This window comes from Ovis aries, chromosome 1 (genome assembly GCF_016772045.2).
Source record: "Ovis aries strain OAR_USU_Benz2616 breed Rambouillet chromosome 1, ARS-UI_Ramb_v3.0, whole genome shotgun sequence".
Classification (NCBI taxonomy): Eukaryota; Metazoa; Chordata; class Mammalia; order Artiodactyla; family Bovidae; genus Ovis; species Ovis aries.
In genome coordinates this window covers 91970754-91993342 of record NC_056054.1, presented here as the reverse complement: position 1 = coordinate 91993342, position 22589 = coordinate 91970754, and the positions used below count along the sequence as shown (strand labels likewise).

The following is a 22589-nucleotide window of genomic DNA, read 5'->3' as shown; positions in this document are numbered from 1 at the left end:
TCAAATGTACATGAATATTTTTACTATTTTTGGTCCTTGTGTACCCAAAATGCATGTTTACTCTCAAACATCTTTCCTATAACCCCTAACAATAACTCTATATGTCTGGATCCTCATATTTGTTTATAATGGTAATATTTAAGAATATGGGTAACTTTTCATTTGAATTACAGCTGCAAATATCATTAAAGAAGAATCTTTTAAAAGAATAAACTCATCCAAAAATGTGGGAATAATCTGTGTATTTAAAGCACATGTTTTTCACATGTTATTTTTCTTGCAGTGGACTGACTCACTGCTTATGGATTGCCAGGATTGCTAGAGAGACAAGGACAAAGGAAAAAAGAGCATTTTTCTCAAGCAACTTTGTTGGTTATCATCTTACATTAATATAATGCTCCTAACAGTTGTTAATTCTGGGCACTAAATATGTTAAATCAAGATTAATAGTTAAGAAAAAACTTGGAATTTTAAGAAAAAAGAAAAATATACATAGAAAACCTAATCAGTTTCTCTTTTTAAAAGTAGCTGTTGATCTTTCCTTCTTTTTAGGCTCAGTCTGTATCTGTCTCTTGCTCACTTTTATACATACTTCTCAGAAGCAAAGAAAGAATTGTAATGAATAATGCATGTTAAATGGAACATGGTTTTTGTATTTAGGCATATTTGAGAATCTCCTACTTTTATGACATGTTTCTAAAATAAGTTGTAATATTAGTGTTCCTGGTAGTAAAAAGAGTATTTCTTTTGACTAAAACTTTGTAAGTGTGATTATCCTCTTTTTGCAAAAGTCCCTGGGAGCAAAAATAACTGCGCCTCACCCTGCCTTTCAAATGAATAAATGTCTCACTTCTTACTCTGGGCATGCAAAACCTTGAGCCCATTGGTGAGGCTTGTTCAGTGCAGAGAGTGCAGTACCCAGATTTCCTGCATGTTGTGACATGGAATGACAAGCAATCTCTCTAGGAGCCTGTGCTGAATTCCTCTAGAAAGGAAATATCCTTTCCCACTTATCTTACCCAGATTAAATGGATTTTGTGTTAGAATAGCATGTCATCTTACTAAAGATAATTTTAGATTCAAAATTGAAAAATGTAAAGGTTTTATTTTTAAAATGGATCTTTCTCTGAATGAGAATCACTAATAAGTTAATATTATCAAGCTGCAAAACTTGTTGGTGTTTGTTTTAACTTGTACTTTTCTGGTCTGTTTTTTAGTTTGTATTAAAAATAGATGACATATTTGAGTCTAAGAGAGGGAAGAAAAGGGTAAAGTTACACCCTTACACTGGAAAAGATGTACCTCCCTCTAAAGGTAAGAATTGTTCCAGCTGTCCATAACTATTAGCATATGTTAGGCAGATCATTATATAATTTAATGGTTAGTGTGAATTATAATTTTTGGTTTACTTTCCTGTCTCTCCCACTTAAACATAAAACTTCTTTAGCCTAAGGGATTATTTCTTGTTCTTCCTCAAATCCCTTTTATTTAGTTCTGGTTGTTGATGTTCACTCACTAAGTCATGTCTGACTCTTTACCAAGTAATAGCTACTGGATGAATAAGTAAATAAATTTTAAAATAGTTATAAACTAATGAGAATGATTTTTCATAGACAGATTTCATCCATATTTTATAGTCCTTTTATTTATAGTCTTTTGTCAGTGTAGACTCGTTCAGTGGAGAAATGAAAATCTTAAGTGTATATATACTGAAGGTATGTGGTATTCAACCTATAGTCATCTAATAAGTTCAGTAGTTTTCTCCTTCAGATGCCTAGATAAAACTTAGATTGTCTTGACTGAGAACCTTTCAACATTCATAATGAACTATTAGACTTTTCTTTACAACAAACTTGCTTGTCTGGCACAGAATATGTAGAAGTTAACAATTTTTATATATGAGATTCATAGGTGAGAAACAACAGCCAAATCATACGAGAGAAGAATGTTTCATATTTTTGCAAAGACTTCCAAAGACAGAAATTTCTTAATTTCCATTAAAAATCTATTCCTCATTCTACGAGTGAACTATGTGAAAATAAACTTCTGCGTTCAATAATTCAAAGCTCTTTCTTCTTTGTGATGATTAAAATCATCCTGTCATCACCATTTAAAATGTGAATTTTCAGAAGCAATTATTAAAACATTTTAGTCTTCTATAGAAGAAATACTTCTGGTCATTGTTAATAATAATAGCTACTGCTTGACTGAGTGAAGTAATAGTTTCTTTATGTACTTTATCTGGTGTATAAATATGACCACACTGGGAGGTGTGGGACTATCCTAATTTTACAGAGTAAGAAGCTGAGTGAGAAGAGGAAGCATCAATTTGAATCAAGGACCATGACACCACAAAGTCTTATTCTTCTTCATCACCAACAATTACTCAGCTTTTGATTTTTAGCAGTTTGACTATCTTCTCTCTATATGTCTTCATATGTCCAGTAAAGATACAGTCAAATGCTTTTTATTTGTATAATTCAAAAAGAGATACAGAAGATGAAAAGTAATGCCAGATATTCTGCTGGATCCTTTCAGATACATTATGACTGTCTTTTCTAAATAACTGTATGTAGCAAATATTATTATTTTATAGATAAGGAAATAAATTATAAATTGCAAGTTATATGAAATATCAAGACACTGGAACCAGGACAAATTCTTAGAAAAGATTGTCAATTTTCCCAGGTTAACAGCAGTCTGTTGATAAGTATATTCACCAGATATGCTACTCTAAGTACATTATCACTGATCTGTTATTTTATGTGTATGCTTTATGGATTAGGAAGATTTTAGTAAATTTGACTCTAAGAAAAGTTTTTGAAGCGTCAAATCCTTTTCTTCACTGTCTTTATTGAAAAGAACAAAAAATCAACAGCAGAAACTGCCAACTTGTAGCATATACACACGAAAGGAGGAGTCCCTACAAGTTTATTTTCTTTTGTGTGGCTCAAAGGAAATGTGCATTTACCCGGTCCCTGGCCAGCCTCTTCCCTGGACAGGAGTTTCTCTCATGCTTGAGGACTCCTGGCTCAGTAGTCACAGTTCTCAGGTTTTTGTTTTCCTCCTTAAGCTTTTGTCTGTGTATCAACAATGCCTCGTAGAACCAGATAATTCTGTTTATCTACTCTGCCAGTACATGCTAGGTTTTAGTGAATCTATTCCAACCTAAACATTTCTGAATTCTCAATTCTCAAGTATCACAAAATGATTTACTGCCCTTCTTCAAAAGTACGGTTTTGTGTGTAAAAGTCAGTTATCAAAAAGGGACAACCTAGTACTTTTTGGATCCTTACAGATTCTCAATACTGGCTTATAAACCCCTTAACCTTCATTCCATGTCTTGGAATGCAGGTCATCAAAACCCAGAGGTGAATATGTTAAAGCCATATAAATGATCTTTTGTAAGGTCTTTGCCAGGTAAATTGCCTTTCCTCCCTTCCCATTTTCTCCTTCTTTTCTTTTCTTTTTTTCCCAGACACCTCACAGGCTCCCAAGAGGTGCCTGGTGCCAAGGATATAGATAGGGTTCAGTAGCTCACAGTGTTTATTCTTACTTATTGATTAATAGGATAGAGCCCCAGTATACTTTGTGTCATTGTAGTTTGAAGTTATAAAACCTAGATAGTACACAATATTTAGATAGCTACCTTTTCTGTAACATCTCTTGTGTACTTTTCACGCCTGTCTTATGGACAGACAGCATTTTTTAATCTTCTCTTCTCCCTCATTACAAAACTAAAATGAGCACAGCAAGAAATTGCAGGAATATAGAATAAGATAAAATGAAAAGCCAGTGTTTCCAGAACTTCCTGCTACTACTCCCAGAAAATTTTATGTACATGCAAATGTTTTTTCTCCCCAAATAACTTTATACTATGTCTTGCTTTTTTTAAAAAAAAAGTATAATTAATATACTTTGGAGCTCTTTCAGTATCAACACACAGAGATCCACATATCTGTACTGCATTTCTTTGTTTAAATGTAAAAGAATTTATTTAGCTGTTTCTAACATATTATTTAATCTGTGGATAATTAAGGTTTATAAAGAGATATAGGTTTTTTTCTCTTCAAACAATGCTGTGATATACACTTTTTACTTATATATAATTTTGTATATTGGTTAGAATACATCTATAGAATGAGTTCTTAGCAGTGGACTTAAAGCACACATACTTTAAAGAACACATAAATTAATATTTTTATAACTGCTAACCGAATTGTCTCATAAATAGATTGTAACAGTTTACATTTCTATGAACAACTTTTGAAAATGATATTTTCCTCATCTTAGTTAATTAGAGATTTTTATTTTTTACCAGTATCATGGTCGAAAAGTATATCTTACTTATTGTCTTAATTTACATATCTTTAATTATGAATTTGGACAGTTATGTTTATCAAGATTTATCAGTCTTTTTCTATAAATTGCCTATTCCTACCTTTTATTCATCTTTTGTTGTGCTGTGTTTTTCCGTATTCATTTATGACAGCTATTTGAATATTAAGAAGACGGCCCGGTGTCTACAATGTATACTACAAATATTTTCCCAGGTTGTTCGCCTTTTGAATTTACTGATTTTTGTTAGATTAGAAATTTTACATATTTATACAATCAGACTTACATATATTTTTCATTTACCACTCCTAGTCCTTGTTTTTCCTGATACTTAAAACTTTTTCCCTTTCTTTACATTTTAAAATTTTGCTTTAACTTTTTAAATTTAATTTAGAAATTTTTCATTCACTTGTTTACAATGTTTTATCTTTTGGTTGCTTTGTTGTTGTTGTTTTATAAATTGACAATACACCTAGTATTGTACACAGTATTCCCTTCTGAAAGCAAAGCCCCTTAGCCCTAAAACACTTAAAATCCAATTGTGGAAAATAAGAGCAGTTCAAAGCCATCTGAGTACTGTAAGAATTCAGAGTAAAGTTCAGTTCAGTTTGGCCTTCGAGGTGGCTTAGAAGCATCATAAAAGAGGTAGAATGTAATCTTTGGTAATCTCATTTGGTAATCTTTCTTAACTTTCTTAACTTCACATTTTCTTGTTAATCTAAACTCATAGTTTGTTCCATGTTGAGACTTTTGGTTAGCCAGGTTGATGCTTCTACCTGCGATACCTTATTTGGGAATCAAAAGACAAATATGTCTACATTCTATGAATGTAGAAATAGAATCTACTCTAACCAAGACTTCCTGCAGCTAGTTTGAACTGCTGTTAAAGTCTAGATTTAGGGATGCGAGGGGAATTAAGGAGGGAAGTGGGTGTGGGAAGAAGGTGGAATGGAGTAGTTTCTTCTCTGAGCCTTGATACAGCCAAGTGGTTTGGAGAAAGTTTCAGCCTCCTCATTATTCCTTGCTCTTAAGTCCCCAGGTCTTTTCCATTATTCTCTTCCTCGTGTTCCTCCTGCTGTTGTTGGACAATACAAATGGAAATTCTTTCTTTTCAGGTGAACCTGGTGGGTATGAAAGTGATGCCGAGTATCTACCAAAGAGTGAGTGAGTCAGTGGGGCTGCTCCCTTTCTCGTGATGATCCTGGTTATAGGTGGAGTCTCACCTACCTTTGTGATGAAGCATATGTTTTCTACACCAAGTTTCACTTTGTCGGTGATTTCTTCATTATAAGATCCTGTTGAGATTTAGGGAACTAAACAATACACTGTCAGATGTTATGACAGCATTCAAAATCTCCCATAAAAAAAAAAGACTCCCATAATTGAGAATAGATACATGTATATATGTATGGCTGAGTCCCTTTGCTGTTAACTATCATAACATTGTTAATCAGCTATCCCCCAATACGAAATAAAAAGTTTAAAAAATCTCCCATGGTGGTGTGAGGCAAACCTATATAGTTCTTAAGATGGAATGTTCTGACGGGAGCGGCAGAGCTGCGTGTTCAGACACATATGCAGCCATTTCCCAGCAACCAAAACAGAGCATGTGAGTCATCCTCTGAGACAAAAATATCTGATTTTTTCATAGTCATTCAAGTGTAATTCATTAAGTGTCTTGAGATAGGCAACACTGATCTGTTTCTTATTTGTAGGCATTTATATTCTAAATTACTGTGCCATTTACTTTCTGTTAGAGTACAAACTACGCCATGCATTTTTGGTTGTACTTGTTCAAGTACTCAAAGGCTCTGTATCCTGCATCTAATGGATTTTCACAGCAAATTATTTCGTTTCTGTTTAACTGAGGCATGGGGAAAGTAGGAGACATGAATTATCAAAGCCAAGAACAGGGCAGTTCCAAGTCTGATATTCTGACTTTATGATTAATAATCATGTGCTCCTACCAGTAGCCTCAGTTGCTTCAGGTGTTTGATTCAGTAGCCTGATTTAAGGTGAAACCTAAGTCATCATCAAGTTCAACTTGGATGTGTAAAGATGACTAACTTAGTGCTGTCGCTACTGAGAATCAGCCCCTAAAATTTTCTTGATATGAGCTAAGCCCTTTGGAGTAAGAAGGCTTGCCTAGAGCACTTTTTTAAGTGTTCTTAATATTTTGATCCACATCATAACTTCTTTGGGGCAAAATGCATCACATCTCGAAAGAAAAGCAAAACAATTAGAGGGTGAGTCTTTCAGTCATTGGCTTAGAATGACACATAAGCAAATCTCTGGGATCCTTAGATTCTGCAACTACTGCGTTCCCCCTGGTGGAGACTATCCCAAATTATCCAGAATTTAGAGTGATGAGAATAAAGGATAAATGTTATCCACTTTTGAGTGGGATCGCTCACACTGTATAAATAGTATGCTTCTATAAATTCTTTCTTTTGAGAAACAATCTGCTAATGAATATCTTTTCCTCTTGTGTTAAGCACCATTTATTGATATAAGTATATGTCCATCATTCATAATACATGCCAAAGAGAGAAGGGAAAACAATAGTTTGTTTCATGTGAGGATAGTTTTGTTTTAATTTTATAAAAATTGTCTCTTTATGTACTTACCTTCTATAGGGCTCAATTATTTTATCAGATCTTTTCCCCCACCTATGATTTCATGGTCTCAGCAGTGGCATCTGTGGTCTGGCCAGTGCTTTTACTGGTGTCATGCCATGAAAGATGGGATAACACAGAGTATGTGTTGGGACATGCCTAGGTATCAATTGGGACACAGAACATCAGCCCCACTGCAGAGCCCCCAGGTGCCTGTGAGAATCTGCACTTGTCCTCCATGTGTGTCATAGCCCTGACAAGCACGTCTGGGTGCAGACGTTCGTTAGTCAACACTCACTCACAACCACTGAATGAGGGTTAGCCCCGCATGGGTCATGACCTCTGGGTGCTAGAGGGAAGATAGGGCTACAAAGGAAGACAATGCTCCATGATCTCATTGCAGGTCGCCACAAGCGCATAGCACAACTGCAGCAGTCTTCCAAGAGGAATCCGCACTACCAAACTTTAGAGCGGGATCTGATTGAATTACAGGAGCAGCAGCTCTTTGAACTCTTTGTGGTGGTGTCTCTACAGAAGAAGCCGTCAGAAGCAAGCTACGTTCCCCAGGTCATACAACAATTCCCTAGCAAGGTAGGTGCATAGAGACCATGAGACATCCAGGAACGGATGGCCTTCCTGTGTCTCTGTGTATTTATCCCTCTCCTCTTGTTTACTGTTGTCTCCATCAGCTTTTACTAACTCTATACTTCTTGTAGGACATGGATCTGACGATATCTTGTGTCAGGCGTGAGCTGCAACCAAGGGGGAATAAAACTCATTATTCAAGTTGGGTTTTTATTTTTTGCTCTACTGCTTACTAAGTGACCTTTAGCAAGTTACAAAGCCTCAGTTTTCTCCTTCTTAATGAGAGCGAGTGAGTGAGTGAAAGTTGCTCAGTCGTGTGTGACTCTGACCCCACGGATTGTAGCTCCCCAGGCTCCTTTGTCCATGGAATTCTTCAGGCAAGAATACTGAAGTGGGTTGCCGGGCCCTCGCTCCAGGGGATCTTCCCAACCCAGGGACTGAACTCAGGTCTCCTGCATTGTAGGCAGATTCTTTACCCTCTAAGCTACCAGGGAAGCCTCATTTTTAATGAGGGGAATGATAAATGTGGCAGAGTAAGGTAGCAGGTCAGAGCACAGACTGTGAGCCAACTGTCTGCAATTGCCACTTATTAACTCTGTGACTTAGAGTAGTTAAACTGGTCTGCGTCTTGTTTTCTTCATTGGTGAAGGAGGGGTAATCGTAACAGTGTCTACCCCATTTAGTGAGGATTAAATGAGCTCATTATATAATAATTAATATAACGCACTAAGAACAGTGTCTAGCATATAGTAGCACAATATAATGTTATCCTGTATTAGTGAGGATTTAATGAGATAATGTATATAACATGCTTAATGCAGTTTCTGGCACATAGTAAGCATGTGATAAATGGTTACTATTATTAACAGTATTATTTCCTTTACTTTGCCTTTTCCACAAAATCATTCATTCATTTCATCAGTATTTCATAAATACCTACTTTTTGCCAAGATTACATGCTGAGAACACAACTAAAATAGATCTGTTTGGTCCCTGCCCTCACAGAGCTTACAAAATAGACCCTAAATGTGGCTCTGAGCTTTGTGACTGTAAAAATAAAGAACATGATCATTACATCAGGGCTTACAAACTGATGGCCTCTGAGCTTATTAAGCCCACAGACATATTTGTCAGGGGGGGCGGGGGTTGCCATAATATAGTAATAAAATAATAATAAAGTTTTTGTTGTTAGTTTTTTGTTTAAAAGTCAAATTTCATATAGAAATCTGTATTTCGGCTTTTTCCTGAGAAACTAGAAAGACTGCCCGCACTCAGCCCACATTCCTAAGTGGCATGAATTGGCTGAAGCTGAGTAAGGAGCAGGACTGACTTCATGGGTCTGTGACCAGTGCAGTCACAAAAGGCATGTCTCTCCTAGAAGAGCCCAGCTCCACAGGAAACTCTCAATTTATATTTGAATTTGTGTTTTGTAAGTGAGGAGTGAGGTCTGATGAGACAATGGGGCGTGTACCAAAGTCTTAAAGCCTGGCTTCATGCATGGTCTCACCTGCTTCCTCCCCAAAATGGGTTCTCTAGGTGTCCTCACTCCTACTTCTTGGTTCCCCAGGTCCTGTCAGGCCTTCCCCCTTTCCAGCCTCACTCATTGGCTGCTGCCACCCTCTGTGGCATGCATGGGGAGGGTCAGGATCAGACAAGCATTAACCCTGCAGTGTCTTAAGCAACGCATGGCTTTGCTTAATGCCTTAATGCAGTGTCTTAATGCCCTGCCCTGGGCATTGCTACTACTATTCATTGGGTGGTCTAGAGGTGCAAGCCTTTTCATCACCCCCAGTCCAAGTGCTGAGCATGTGCCTGTGTGGAGGCTACAGCCCCTTGAGAGTTGCCCAGCTGCTGTGGGTTGGAATGGCGGGCTCATAGGAAGGGAGTTACCCCGGCTCAACTTCCCTACCCCTAGTCAGGACACAGGGTTTGAGTCCTGCACCTGGCCTGAGGGGGAAACCCCGCAGCTGGTGAGTCAGTTGTGCACCAGATTGTGAGCCAGGGTCCCTGAGCACCTGTGAATGTCCCCACTTATCCCCAAGATCCTCGTGCCTGAGGGAGCATGCCTTTGAATACAAAATCAAAAACCCTGTTTTGTTTTAGAAATTAAAAGGTAGGTCATTGATACAAGTTACATGAAGTCAATATGGTAATTAGACTTATCTGCTTATTTTTGTACTAATTTTTAAATGTCTTTTGACTTAACTAAATTTAGACTGTTCTCTAAAGTATAATACCAAACTTGCACAAAAGGGTCTTCCATGCTAGAATTTTACAGGAAGTCGCAAACCCATAATTAGGTAACAAAGATTACATGCTAAGGGAAATGATTATACGTGGGGTGGATTCTAAAAATACTATTTTTTCTAAGTAACGGTCATCTGACTTTTCAAAACATCTTGGATTATTGATCAGAGAATATCTTGAGCTGACTAGGTTTTTGCTATCAGTATATTATAACATAGATTTTCATTTATTTTATAGTCCATGATTCATAAAAATATTCTGACTAGTATGTGAATACTTGAATTAAGATTCTTTCTCTAGATAAGAAACTGTTTTCAATAATTTCTCTCTTAAATCAGATTATAGGATCTCCTCAAGTACCCTCTCTATATAAAAACAGAATTCCTTTTACTTAGAAACTGTTCCTTAGAAAATTTCAGTGATTAACAGTCTTGGCCCTCCTGTTTTTATTAAACTGCACAAAACCACTCTGAGATAATTGCTGCTGCTGCTGCTGCTAAGTTGCTTCAGTTGTGTCCAACTCTGTGAGACCCCATAGACGGCAGCCCACCAGGCTCCCCCATCCCTGGGATTCTCCAGGCAAGAACACTGGAGTGGGTTGCCATTTCCTTCTCCAATGCATGAAAGTGAAAAGTGAAAGTGAAGTCTCTCAGTCGCATCTGACTCTTCAAGACCCCATGGACTACAGCCTACCAGGCTCCTCCGTCCAAGCGATTTTCCAGGCAAGAGTATTGGAGCAGGTTGCTACCTCGACTTATCGGATACCCTTTTCCTGAGAACAGGCTGAGTTTTTTATTTCTACACTCCACTTACATAGAATATTAGTCACTTTCAGTGTTATTTTTTTCAGGGTGATCATGGCTTTAAGCAATCCAGAGACACTGAAGAGAGGCTCAAAGTTATCCCCAAATTTTGTTTTCCTGATTCAAAGGACTGGGTGCCAGCCTCGGAACTCAAGAGGTAAATAGACTACTTTATCTGATTTCTGTTTGTTGAAACTGCAAAAGTAGAATCAGAATGTTCGAGAAACAGATAGAACCAGTAGTGAAGCTATGTGTACTCTGTGGCAGGGAAGGAAGAAAAAGAATTAGGACATTTCCTATGTGGGGCTCCCAAAAGGAAAGCACAGTGTTAACGGGAAAACAAGTTTGAGAGTCTCTTCAATTTGCCAATTCTGCAGGAAAAAAAGTTCCACTTTACATACAATCAGAAATGCCACCAAGTGGACATAAAAGGAAAAAAATACTGAACTTAAAAACAAAACATGGCAGTGTCTGCATCTTGTATCTCCCTCAAATTGTTAGAAAAAGCTATAGCCCAGATTGTATGTTCCCCTGTCAAACTTGTACAAAAAGGAGGCTGGAGTTTGGAAGGTATAAGTATATTGGAAAGGAATTATAAGAAATTTCTTCCCAGTATCTAGAGGAAATTACTATTTTCAATTAATAAGACATCATCATCTCATATCCTGCTTGTAAATAGATGACTGCTTCTTTCAAAACTGGAATTACTGGTCATGTATTTAGGCTGAAAAGCATGATTATGTGAACCATATCACATGCTGATGACCTGCTGGAAGACAGCCTCAGCTGTTGCCTAAGTGGCTGTGCTTTTCCACGCCGCGTTGCCTCCAGACTAAGCTGCTGCCTCTCACAACCAGTTTGGCCTGATCGCCGCTCTCATCTCTGAGCCATCAATCCTGATGCCTTTGTGCTGTCTGTTGCACTGCTGACCACATAGGCAGCTTCTTTCATATCGACCTGGCTGCTCCATGGTTGGCTTTTCCCTCTCCCCGAGTTATGTGTGTTCATTCTAAAATACATGGAAAATACAGAGAAGTAAATACAAAGCAAAAATTAGAAATCACTGGCATTCTGGTTTACTCAGAGATAGTCACTGTAAGTGTTTTGAGATGTTCCCTTCCAATCTTTAATTCTTGGCCGTATATAGTCATATGTATATAATGTTATTCAGATTTGAATTCCTTTTGATTGTTAATGAATTTATTTCTTGGGCCTCTCTAGGTCTCATTTTGTAAGTTATCTATGCATTTTATCTTTTGCCTATGTTTCTAATGAGATATCAATTTTCCTATTAATTTTTATGTATTAAGAATATAATCTTTTGCCTATCACTGTTACATATGACCTCTCAAAACTAAGTAGAAGAATTTGGAAGGGAAGAATAGCTTATTAAAATCCTTTTTAGCTTACCTATGTGTTTGGCTAAACTGAGCATTCAACGAAAGGAAAATAGACTTGATTAATAGCTGACCGGATAGATAAGAAAGTGAAAGGAGGTGGTGGCTTCAGCAGCTCATCCCATACCTGTTCTCTCACTCCAGTACAAAGCAAGACATTCTCAAGGGCTGGACCTTTGAGAATTTGAGAATTTTCCCTCAGGAAGAACATGACTTGCAATAAATATAATATCAATGCTTCCTCTTACATCACAAAATTGCTGCTGTTAGACACTAATTTTTAATTGCTTGTTCCAAGGAATGTCATAAGTAGTAGAGTAGTTTGAATCTCAAACTATTGACAATTTTTTTCAGTGAAACCTTCTCCTTTGTCTTAACTGGTGAAGATGGAAGCCGGTGGTTTGGTTACTGTAAGAAGCTCTTGGTAAGTCCCAGACCTGTGCTCTAGGCAGCTTTGGTCAAGAAACAATAGAGTCAGACTAGGAACTTCAGAAGTATAATTTCTAGATGAGTCTGGGGGCTACTCAATGATCTGTGTATTACAAAGAAGCTATGTTAGCTTTAAACAGTAAGAGCAGGGTGGAGGTTAGCCACAGAGTGTTTTGGAATAGAAAGGGTATGGATTTATTTTATTTGTTTGTCTCTAATAGATAATGAAAGCACTGACATTGTAGCTGAAGTCAGTCTGCTTATGTTTGAGGAATGGCGTACAATGAGCTAGTCGAGGGAGCTCTGAGTTACTTTCTTCTTGCTTAGATGCCTTCATTAAGCTGGAATGAATCATACCATCTTTTTTTTTTTTTTTTTTTTGGCATTTTTCCATCTTTCAGTGTTCACTGAGAATGAGACCTTTGGTTCCTACTCTATACTAAGGAGTATTAAGAGGTATTAATAGTCCAAATTAGTAAAGACTTGTGCTACTTAATTTTTGTTTTGTTGTTCTTGTTGTTGTTTAGCCAGAAGGCAAAGGAAAGCGACTCCCTGAGGTGTACTGCATGGTCAGTCGCCTAGGCTGCTTCAACCTTTTTTCAAAGGTGAGTGGAGAATGGGTGCTATGAAAGATGGTGTCCTTTCTGAGCTCTGAGTACATCTTTGTTTCTGATGACTTCACTAGGCAATGTTAAGTGGCATAGACTTTTAACATTCTACTTTAGAAAGGGCTTTCCATTAGTAGATTCGAACTACAGGTTTGAAGGCTTAAACTTAGGTCTCTAAACCACCTGATGTTGCCCTATAATCCTCATTTCGGTTTGCTAAATCTTGCTGCTTAAAGCGGAACTTTGCCTGAAGTTTATCTTGTCTCATGTCTTTTCCAGGCACCAAACTACAGGATATTATTGTGTTACCTTCTTTGTCCCTTCCTTGGTGATATAAAAAGGGGCTCCTTTCTAAAGTTAAATTGATTCATTTTAGTAACTTTTCTTAGAGCTTTAAAGATACCTCCAAGAGAAAGGAGGCCTTTAATGAACTTTTTTTAAAGGTGGCAGAAGCTTATCTGTCTTAAAATCTGGTGACCGTATTATTTTCAAGTTTGTGCACCCAGTTTTTCAGTTCCTTTAATAGGATTCGTTTATGTTTTTGAACTGAGTCCTTAATTTAAAATATATATATATGTTTTGTGTATGTAGATTCTGGACGAAGTAGAGAAGAGAAGAGAAATGTCTCCAGCTTTGGTTTACCCCTTCATGCGAAGTGTCATGGAAGCTCCTTTCCCAGCTCCTGGACGCACCATCACAGTGAAGAGCTACCTCCCTGGGGCTGGAGATGGGGTAAGTTAGTTAATTTTGAGGAGACTCGCTAGCTGCCAAAAAGCAGTCCTTATACTAGTAGACCTTACATGATAGAAACCGTTCTCCTTTTCATAAATTTCACAGAGTGTGTTTCAGTCCCAGAAGCACTAGAGAGACATCCAGTTCATCAGTGAGATTGTTGATCCTAGACCCCAAGAACCAGAGGTTTCTCTACCATTCATAGACTGAACCACTCATAAGTTGACCTGCATGAGGTCAATTTCAATATGATAAATGTTGTCCGGTGGGATAAAAGATTTCACCAGAAATTTATGGCATGAAACTAAAGTATTAAGTGTTGAGATCAGTGTAGGCTGCTTCACGAACTCTGCAGGAGCCCCTCTCTTGAATTTAATGTGTACAAGAGAGACAGGGTCCGTTAGTATTGTCATTAAGGGTCTCTTCCCACCTCAGCTCCCCTGATTGAAGTGTTTGCATTTCAGTCCATTGAGCTGTGCCGACCACTGGACTCGCGGCTGGAGCATGTTGATTTTGAGTGTCTCTTTAAGTGCCTGAGCGTGTGCCATCTCATTCGAGTCTGTGCCTCTCTCCTTTTGGAGCGGAGGGTAATCTTTGTCGCCAGCAGCCTAAGGTGAGAAATAAGTAAGATATGCCACATCGGACTGGGGTTTTACTTGTTCTCAGTGTTTTAGAATTTGGCCATATTAAAAAAAAACCAAAAACATTTAGGTAGGACCTCAATTACTTATGCTGTAGCAACATGGATAATCCAAAAGCTATTTGTGTTCAGCTATACCAGTTTCTTTTGAGGGTTGCAATTAATTTCCCTTCAAAATGTGTTCTGTTGAAACTTGTTAAAAATTGGTATTGCTTCTCTGAGTATACACTAGTTTTTAGCAATATAAATTGTGGGAAACAGCTGGATTGAGATTAAAGATTTTCAGAAAATTAAGTTAAAAACTTAAATAGAATGTTAATGAGTAATCACAGAATTGTTAATCTGCGATCACTGGCACCAGTTTGTAATCCTGTAATGTCATATCTGACATGCCCACCACATGTTGCTGTTTGTGTGACATCAGTTTGCTTTCTCCTCTGGCTAGCACCCTGTCAAAATGTGGTCATGCGGTGGTTGCCACACTGTATCCATTCACCTGGCAGCACACCTACATCCCAGTCCTGCCAGCATCTATGATTGACATTGTGTGCTCACCTACTCCATTCCTTATTGGCATCCTGTCTTGCTCCTTACCACAGCTCCAGGACCTACCCATTGAAGAGGTAATATGGGAGAATTTGTACCTGTGAAAAAGATTGGAGCACTGGCAAATGAAAACAAGTGATTTTTAACAGTGACGGATATGTCATTAATTAATAATAATATGTACTTATTATTGTTGTGCTATCATATTTTGTATCTGCTTATTAAAATGAGAAAAATACTATAGTACACGTGAATCTGAAGTTATATCTTGTTTATAGCATTGAACCATGGGCTAATTCTTGTGTTATTCTGAAGAATAGGTCTTTTTTTTAATTTTTTTAAATCATGCACAAAAACTACTCTGGGTTAATTTTTAAATTCTTTCAAATATCACATACATATAGATAAGTGCCCCAAACAAAATGTATAGCTCAGTTAATTATCACAAAGTGAATGCTAATGGTAACCAACGTTGGAATAGAATAGAGACATTACAGCTGTGGAAACAAAGTCCTCATCATGCCTTCTTTTTCTTGTTTAAAAAAATTTTTTTTAATTATTCTTATTTATTGTTTGGCCACACTGTGTGGCATGTGGGATCTTAGTTCCCTGACCAGGGATCAAACCTCTGCCCCTGCATTGGGAGCTCGGCATCTTAACCACTGGACTGCCAGGGAAGTCCCCCTCATGCTTTCCAATAATCACTGTTCTCTTCCCCACTCCTTGCAAAAGGTAACTATTATCTTGACTATTTTTGATGCTCATTTTCTTGTTTTTATTTATAACTTAATATCCTGGGCATGTATCCCTAGACAGCATAGTTCAGTTTTGCCTGGTTTTAAGCTTGATATAAATGGATTCACACAGCACTATTTTTCTTTTCTTTTTCTTTCTTAGTCTGGCTTCTTTCAAGCAACATTATATCTTTAAGATTCACCCATGTTGATGAGTTTAACAGTAGTTTGATCATTCTGATTGTGTGTAGTAATCCATTGTGTGAATGTACTGCAATTTTCTCATCCATTCTACAGTTGATGGACATTTGAGTTGTTTCCAGTTTGGAGTTATTATTAATAATGCTGCTATAAATATTCTTGTTCATGACCCTTGGTACATATGTGCATGCAGTTTTATGGGCAAATATTTGGAAATGGAATTGCTGGGTCATAGAGCAAACATATCTTCAACTTTAGTAAGTAAAATCAAGCTTTTCCAAAGTAGTAGTGCCAAGTTAAACTTCCTCCAGCAGTGTATGAGAGTTCCTGTTGCTCCATATCCTTGTCAGCCCTTGTTGTGATCAGTTCATATCATTTAGCTTATCAGATAGTTGTATTTTATTTTTGTTTTATTGCTATTCCTTGACTATGGTTGAGGGTGAGCATCTTTCTATATGTTTATTAGCCATTTGAATGTCATCTTCTGTAAAATCCATAGGCTATCTTTCTGCTGAATTATTTACTTTCATTGATTTGTAAGAGGCCTTTTTGTACTCTGAATATGAACTCCTTTGTGGTTTGCCTTTTCATTCTCCAAAAAGATTTTTTTTAATATGGAAATGTTCTTAATTTTAATGTGGCCAGAACTGTCAATCTTTTTTTTTTAGTGGTTAGTGTTTTTGTGTGTGTGTGTGAACTGCTTAAGTTTTTCTTAATATTAGCTTCATGGAAATAGCCTCCTCTGTTAGTTCCTAGAAGCTTTATTATTATGCCTTTAATTTTTGGCTCTTAAGCCTGGGAATTGATTTTTTATTTTTTTGTATATAATAGGAAGTAGGGGGAATTCCCTGGCAGTCTAGTGATTAGGACTCAGCACTTTCACTGCTGAGGATGTCAGTTCAGTCCCTGGTTGGGAAACCAAGACCTCACAAGCTGCGTGATATGACCAAAAAAGAAGAAAGAAAGGAGGTAGGGATCATTTCATTTTTTTTAAATGTGGATAACCTACTATCCAAGTACCACTTAATGAAAAAACTCTTCTTTATTACACTGATGGGTTAACCTCCCCCCTCCAATTTTATTGAGAAATGATTTACATATAACATTGTATTAGTTTAAATGTACAACATTATGATATGATATGATATGATATATGCATATATTTGAGGGCTTCCTTGGTGACACTAGTGGTAAAGAATCCACCTACCAATGCAGTAGGCTTAAGAGACGTGAGTTTGATCACTGGGTCGTGATGATGCCCTGGAGGAGGAAATGGCAACTCACTCCAGTATTCTTGCCTGGAGAATCCCGTGTGCAGAGGAGCCTGGCAGGCTACAGTCCATAGGGTCACAAATAGTCAGACATGACTGAAAGGACTTCATACACACACACGCATGCATATATTTCAAAATGATTACCACAGTAAGTTTAGTTAATATCCATCACCTAACATAGTTAGAAAAAATTTTTTCTTGTGATGACAACTTTTAAGATGGACTCATAGCAAGTTTCAAATATATAATATAGTATTGTTAACTGTAGTCACATGCTGTACATTACATATCCAGCACTTACCTTATAACTGGAAATTCGTGCCTTTTGATCCCCTACACCCATTTTATCTATCTCCCAACCCATCTCTGGCAACCACCAATCTGTTCTCTGTTTCTATGAATTCAGTTGTTTTAGATTCCACATGTAAGTGAGATCATAGGGTATTTGTCTTTCTCTGCTTGACTTATTTCACTTAGCATCCACATTGTTGCCACTGGCTGGATTTCCTTCTTTTCATAGCTGAATAATATTCCTTTGTATATATGTGCCACCTCTTTATCTAGTTCTCTGTTATGGCCAGGTTGTTTCATTGTTATGGCTGTTGTAAATAATGCTGCAGTGAACACGGGGGTGCAGCGATTCTTCAAAATAGTGATTTTGTTTCCTTTGGATACATGCCCAGAAGTGGTGTTGCTAAATTATGTGCTGGTTCTATTTTTAATTTTTTGAGGAACCTCTTTACTGTTTCCAGAGTGGCAAAACCAATTTACATTTCCATAAAGAGTACGCAGTAGTTTCCTTTTCTCTACATTCTTGCCAGTATCTGTTATCTCTTGTCTTTTGTTAATAATCATTCTAACAGGTGATAATATCACATTGTGGTTTTTTGGTCGGCATTTCTTTGATGTAGAGTACCTTTTCATATGTTTATTAGTCATCTGCATGCCTTCTTTGGAATAACATCTATTCAATTCCTCTATCTGTTTTTTGTTTTTTGGGTTTTTTTTTCCCTCTGCCTGTTTTTAAATTGGATTCTTTGGGGTTTCTTTTTTGCTGTTGAGTTGTATGAGTTCTTCATATGTTTTGGATATCAACCCCTTATCCAGTATATGAATTTCAGGTATTTTTCTCCCACTCTGTAGGCTTTCTTTTTAATTTACTGATGGTTTCCTTTCCTGTGCGGAAGCTTTTTAGTTTGATGTGGTCCCACCTGCTTATTTTTGCTTTTGTTACCTTTGCTTTCGGTGTCAAATCCAAAAAATCATTGCTAAGACCAATGTAAAGATGCTACCCTGCTATGTTTTCTAGGAGTTTCATGATTTCAGGTCTTATGTTTAAGTTATTAATTCATTTTGAGTTGATTTTGTGTATGGTAAAAGATAGGGATCCAATTTTATTTTTTAGCATGCAACTAATTTTCCTATAACCATTTATTGAGGAGATTGTCCTTTCCCTGTTGTATGTTCCTGGCTCCATGGTCATAAGCTAATGGGCTATTTGTGAGGTATATTTTTGAACCCTGTATTCTGTTCCATTAAGCTGTGTGTCTGATTACTGTAGCTTTGTAATATAGTTTGAAATGAGAACATATGATGGCCTCTACCTTTATTCTTCTTTTGTAAGATTGCTTTGGCTATTTGGAGTCTTTTGTGGTTCCACAGAAATTTTAGAATTGTTCTATTTCTGTGAAAATGGCCATTGGAATTTTGATAAGGATTGCACGGACTCTAGATTGCTTTGGGTAGTACAAACTTTTTAACAGTATTGATTCTTCCACTCCATGAGCACAGAATATCTTTCCATTTTTTTGTGTATTGTTCAGTTCCTGTTACCAGTATCTTATAGTTTTCAGCATAGATATCTTTTACCTCCTTGTTTAAATTTATTCCTAGGTATTTTATTCTTTTTGATATAGTTGAAGATGAAGTTGTTTTCTTAATTTATTTTTCAGATACTTTATTGTTAGTGTATAGAAACATTTCTAATTTTTGTATTAACCTATTTTTTACCTTGTTACTATGGAAATTTTAAACATATGTAAAAATGAAAAAAGAGTAAAATTAATTACCCTCCTTGCTGCTGCTGCTGCTAAGTCACTTCAGTCGTGTTTGACTCTGTGTGACCCCATAGACGGCAGCCCACCAGGCTCCCCCGTCCCTGGGATTCTCCAGGCAAAAACACTGGAGTGGGTTGCCATTTCCTTCTCCAGTGCATGACAGAGAAAAGTAAAAGTGAAGTCGCTCAGTCGTGTCCGACCTCAGCGACCCCATGGACTACAGCCTTCCAGGCTCCTCCGTCCATGGGATTTTCCAGGCAAGAGTACTGGAGTCCGGTGCCATTGCCTTCTCCGAATTGCCCTCCTTAAATACTTACAAAGTTCAGGTTAATTGTACTACCTCTCTCCCATAATATTTTGAAGCATATCCTGATGTCATTTCATAATTCTAAATATTACAATATGACTCTCTAAGCCTAAGATCACTTTAACATAATCACAATACCATTATCACACCTAAAAAATTTAATAACAGTTTTTAAATATCAGAAAAATTCAATATTCAGATCTCTAATTATTTCAAAATTTTTTTATAGCTTGAATTAGGTCCCAAATAAAGTCTATGCACTGTATTTGGTTGGTGTGGTTTTTTTAGTCTCTTTTAATCTCTAGGTGTGCCACCATCATTTTTTTTAACTTGAAATATTTTTTACTAATGTTGATGAGTTAGCTTTTAAATGGGCTAAAATTTAATGCATAACAATATCCAATCACTTTATATACTGGAAACTATTATAATATTTAAGTCAGTTATATTTCAATTAAAAACAGAACCAAAAAACCCTTTAAGTTTAAAACTATTCCCATTGCATGAAAGAATCAAAACATTCTTCCTGATCTAACAGCGCCTAATGTATTTCTCTCTGAATGTCTCTGGTTTAACTTGTCTGGCTCCTTTATTCCATAGGTGCTGATAGTTGATCTCTGCGCAGACAAGTTTTTACAGGAGGTGAGTGACAAAGGAGATGATTACATAATGTTTGGGCATAATTGGCCAGAAAATATGTGAAAGTACTTAGAGAAGGTGACTCAGGCAAGACCTATAGTTCCTGCACACACACTTGACTTGACACTGTGGCCAATCATACAAGATTGACCTGAAAAATTTGTCTTGGGTTCATAGCTGTCTGTCTCAATTTAAGGAAGGAGGAAATAGATTAAATGTCATTCTCAAAAGAGGTAACCCTCCCTTCAAGTCTTATGGGTTGATATATAGGCCTCTAATTTAATTAAATTTAACAAGCATTCAACACCAATTATTTCTAGATATTCTGCTAGTCAGTCAGAAACTAAAGATGAGTAAGACACTCAGCTTGATCCCTCAGGCCTTATAGTTTACAGTGGGAGAGGGAGCAGATATAGCCATAAAGTTTTAGAAATGATATATATTTGAAATTTGCACAAGATACAGTAGGGGCAAAAAGAAATGGTCACTTATTCTGGATAGTGAAGAGGAGAATTAGAAAAGCCTTAGAGCAACCCTCTGTATGTAACCTGTATATAGGTTTGTGAGCACTGAACATAGGGTGAAAAGAATGTTTCCTGAGACTTTCTTTTTTCATAATCAATCAGCTCATCACATTTGAAGCACCATTTATTTGGGAATGATCTTTATAATATATCATAAGACTTGGAGATGAGAACTATTTGGTTTGGAAACTTCCAAAGAGTCTTATAAGACATATTATTTATTTTTCTTAAATTTAATTAAGATGTTCCCTGGAGAAGGAAATGGCAACCCACTCCAGTGTTCTTGCCTGGAGAATCCCAGGGATGGGGGAGCCTGGTGGGCCGCCATCTATGGGGTCGCACAAAGTCAGACACGACTGAAGTGACTTAGCAGCAGCAGCAGCAGCTGGTGGCACTGATGGTAAAGAGTCTGCCTGCAGTGCAGGAGACCAGGGTTCAATCCCTGGGTCAGAAAGATCCCCCTGGAGAAGGGAATGGCTACCTACTGCAGTACTCTTGCCTGGAGAATCCCATCAACAGAGGAGCCTAGCAGGCTACAGCCCTCAGGGTCATAAAGAGTCGGACACGAGTGAGCGACTAACATTTCCACACCATAAACATCATGGATTCTGTTCAGTGTAGGGAAGGAAGCTTCAGACAGATTCCTTTTAGCAGAAATACATACAAAGCCACCTGTGGAACCTGGGGGACTTTAATAGGGCCCTAAGTTTGAGACTTTCTTTCTCAAAGCTCATGAAAATCTCAATTTTCTTCTCTTAAGGTATCTGATGAGGATGAAATTCTACCACCTAAGCTACAAGCTGCCCTGATACAGATTTTGGAAGAACGAAATGAAATATTGGCTCAGGAGCAGAATTTTTCACAAGGTATGAGATAAGTGGCAGAGGATTTATGGTCCAGACAGTAAAAACCAAATGCCCAGCATCCTGCCAAAGCATATACAAAAATAGTCTGAGATTGCCTGTGCCTTCATAAGCTGATAGCTTCCTTGCTTACCCTCGATGTGCCAAGTCCCATTCTTTATCAGGACTTTGGCATTTGCTCAGTTCCATGTATGGAATGCTATTCCCCTAGGCACGTGGCTCCTGCTCTTTGTTCTTGTAGATCCATGCTCAAATGTCACTTTCTTAGTGAGGCTTTTCCTGACTGTCCTGTTTAAAATTGTCCCCATTCCCTTAGCACTTCCTGTCCTCCTTCCTGACCTAATTTTTCTCCAGGGTCTTCATTACCATCTGATGTGCTAGAGTGTAAGTTCTATGAGAACAGTGACTGTCTGTTTGTTTTCTATTTCCAATACTTTGAACAGCATTCACTAAATAGATACTCAGTAAGTATTTGTTGAATGAAAAGATGAATAATATTTATTGGGTGGCTTACTGTATGTCAGGCATTGTTTTAAGCACTTAACATACATCTTATTTGATCCTGTAATATCTGTATGAAGCAGGTATTATTATTTAATCCCCATTTTACAGATGAGAACTCAAAGGCTATTTGCTGATGGGGATCATTAGAGAAGGAGCAAGTTTAGAGGAGTAACTAAAAGTTCAGTTTTGAATATTAAGTTTGAGATACCTGAAAGTGAAAGTCGCTCAGTTGTGTCCAATTCTGCGACCCCATGGACTATGCAGTCCATGGAATTCTCCAGGCCAGAATACTGGAGTGGGTAGCCTTTCCCTTCTCCTGGGGATCTTCCCAACCCAGGGATCGAACCCAGGTCTCCCGTGTTTCAGGCTGATTCTTTACCAGCTGAGCCACAAGGGAAGCCCAAGAATACTGGAGTGGATGGCCTATCTATTCTTCAGCGGATCATCCTGACCCAGGAATTGAACAAAGCGAACTGGGGTCTCCTGCATTGCAGGCAGATTCTTTACCAACTGAGCTATCAGGGAAGCCCAGAATTTCAGAGAGAT

At 37.5% G+C, this 22589-nt stretch overlaps 1 protein-coding gene across 6 annotated transcripts in view; it reads left to right on the top strand.

The window, feature by feature from the left end:
• The window catches only part of DENND2C (DENN domain containing 2C), an 89588-nt gene that overhangs the window by 58478 nt on the left and 8521 nt on the right, over positions 1-22589 (top strand). For all 6 annotated transcript variants that reach the window (XM_060413197.1, XM_042252932.2, XM_027973452.3 and 3 more), the window contains 11 exons: positions 1218-1314; positions 5454-5498; positions 7357-7544; positions 10636-10745; positions 12340-12409; positions 12942-13019; positions 13614-13754; positions 14219-14367; positions 14840-15017; positions 20114-20155; positions 21437-21542. In XM_060413197.1, the coding sequence (XP_060269180.1) occupies positions 1218-1314; positions 5454-5498; positions 7357-7544; positions 10636-10745; positions 12340-12409; positions 12942-13019; positions 13614-13754; positions 14219-14367; positions 14840-15017; positions 20114-20155; positions 21437-21542 (1204 nt within the window). The remainder of the gene's footprint in view (positions 1-1217; positions 1315-5453; positions 5499-7356; positions 7545-10635; positions 10746-12339; positions 12410-12941; positions 13020-13613; positions 13755-14218; positions 14368-14839; positions 15018-20113; positions 20156-21436; positions 21543-22589) is intronic.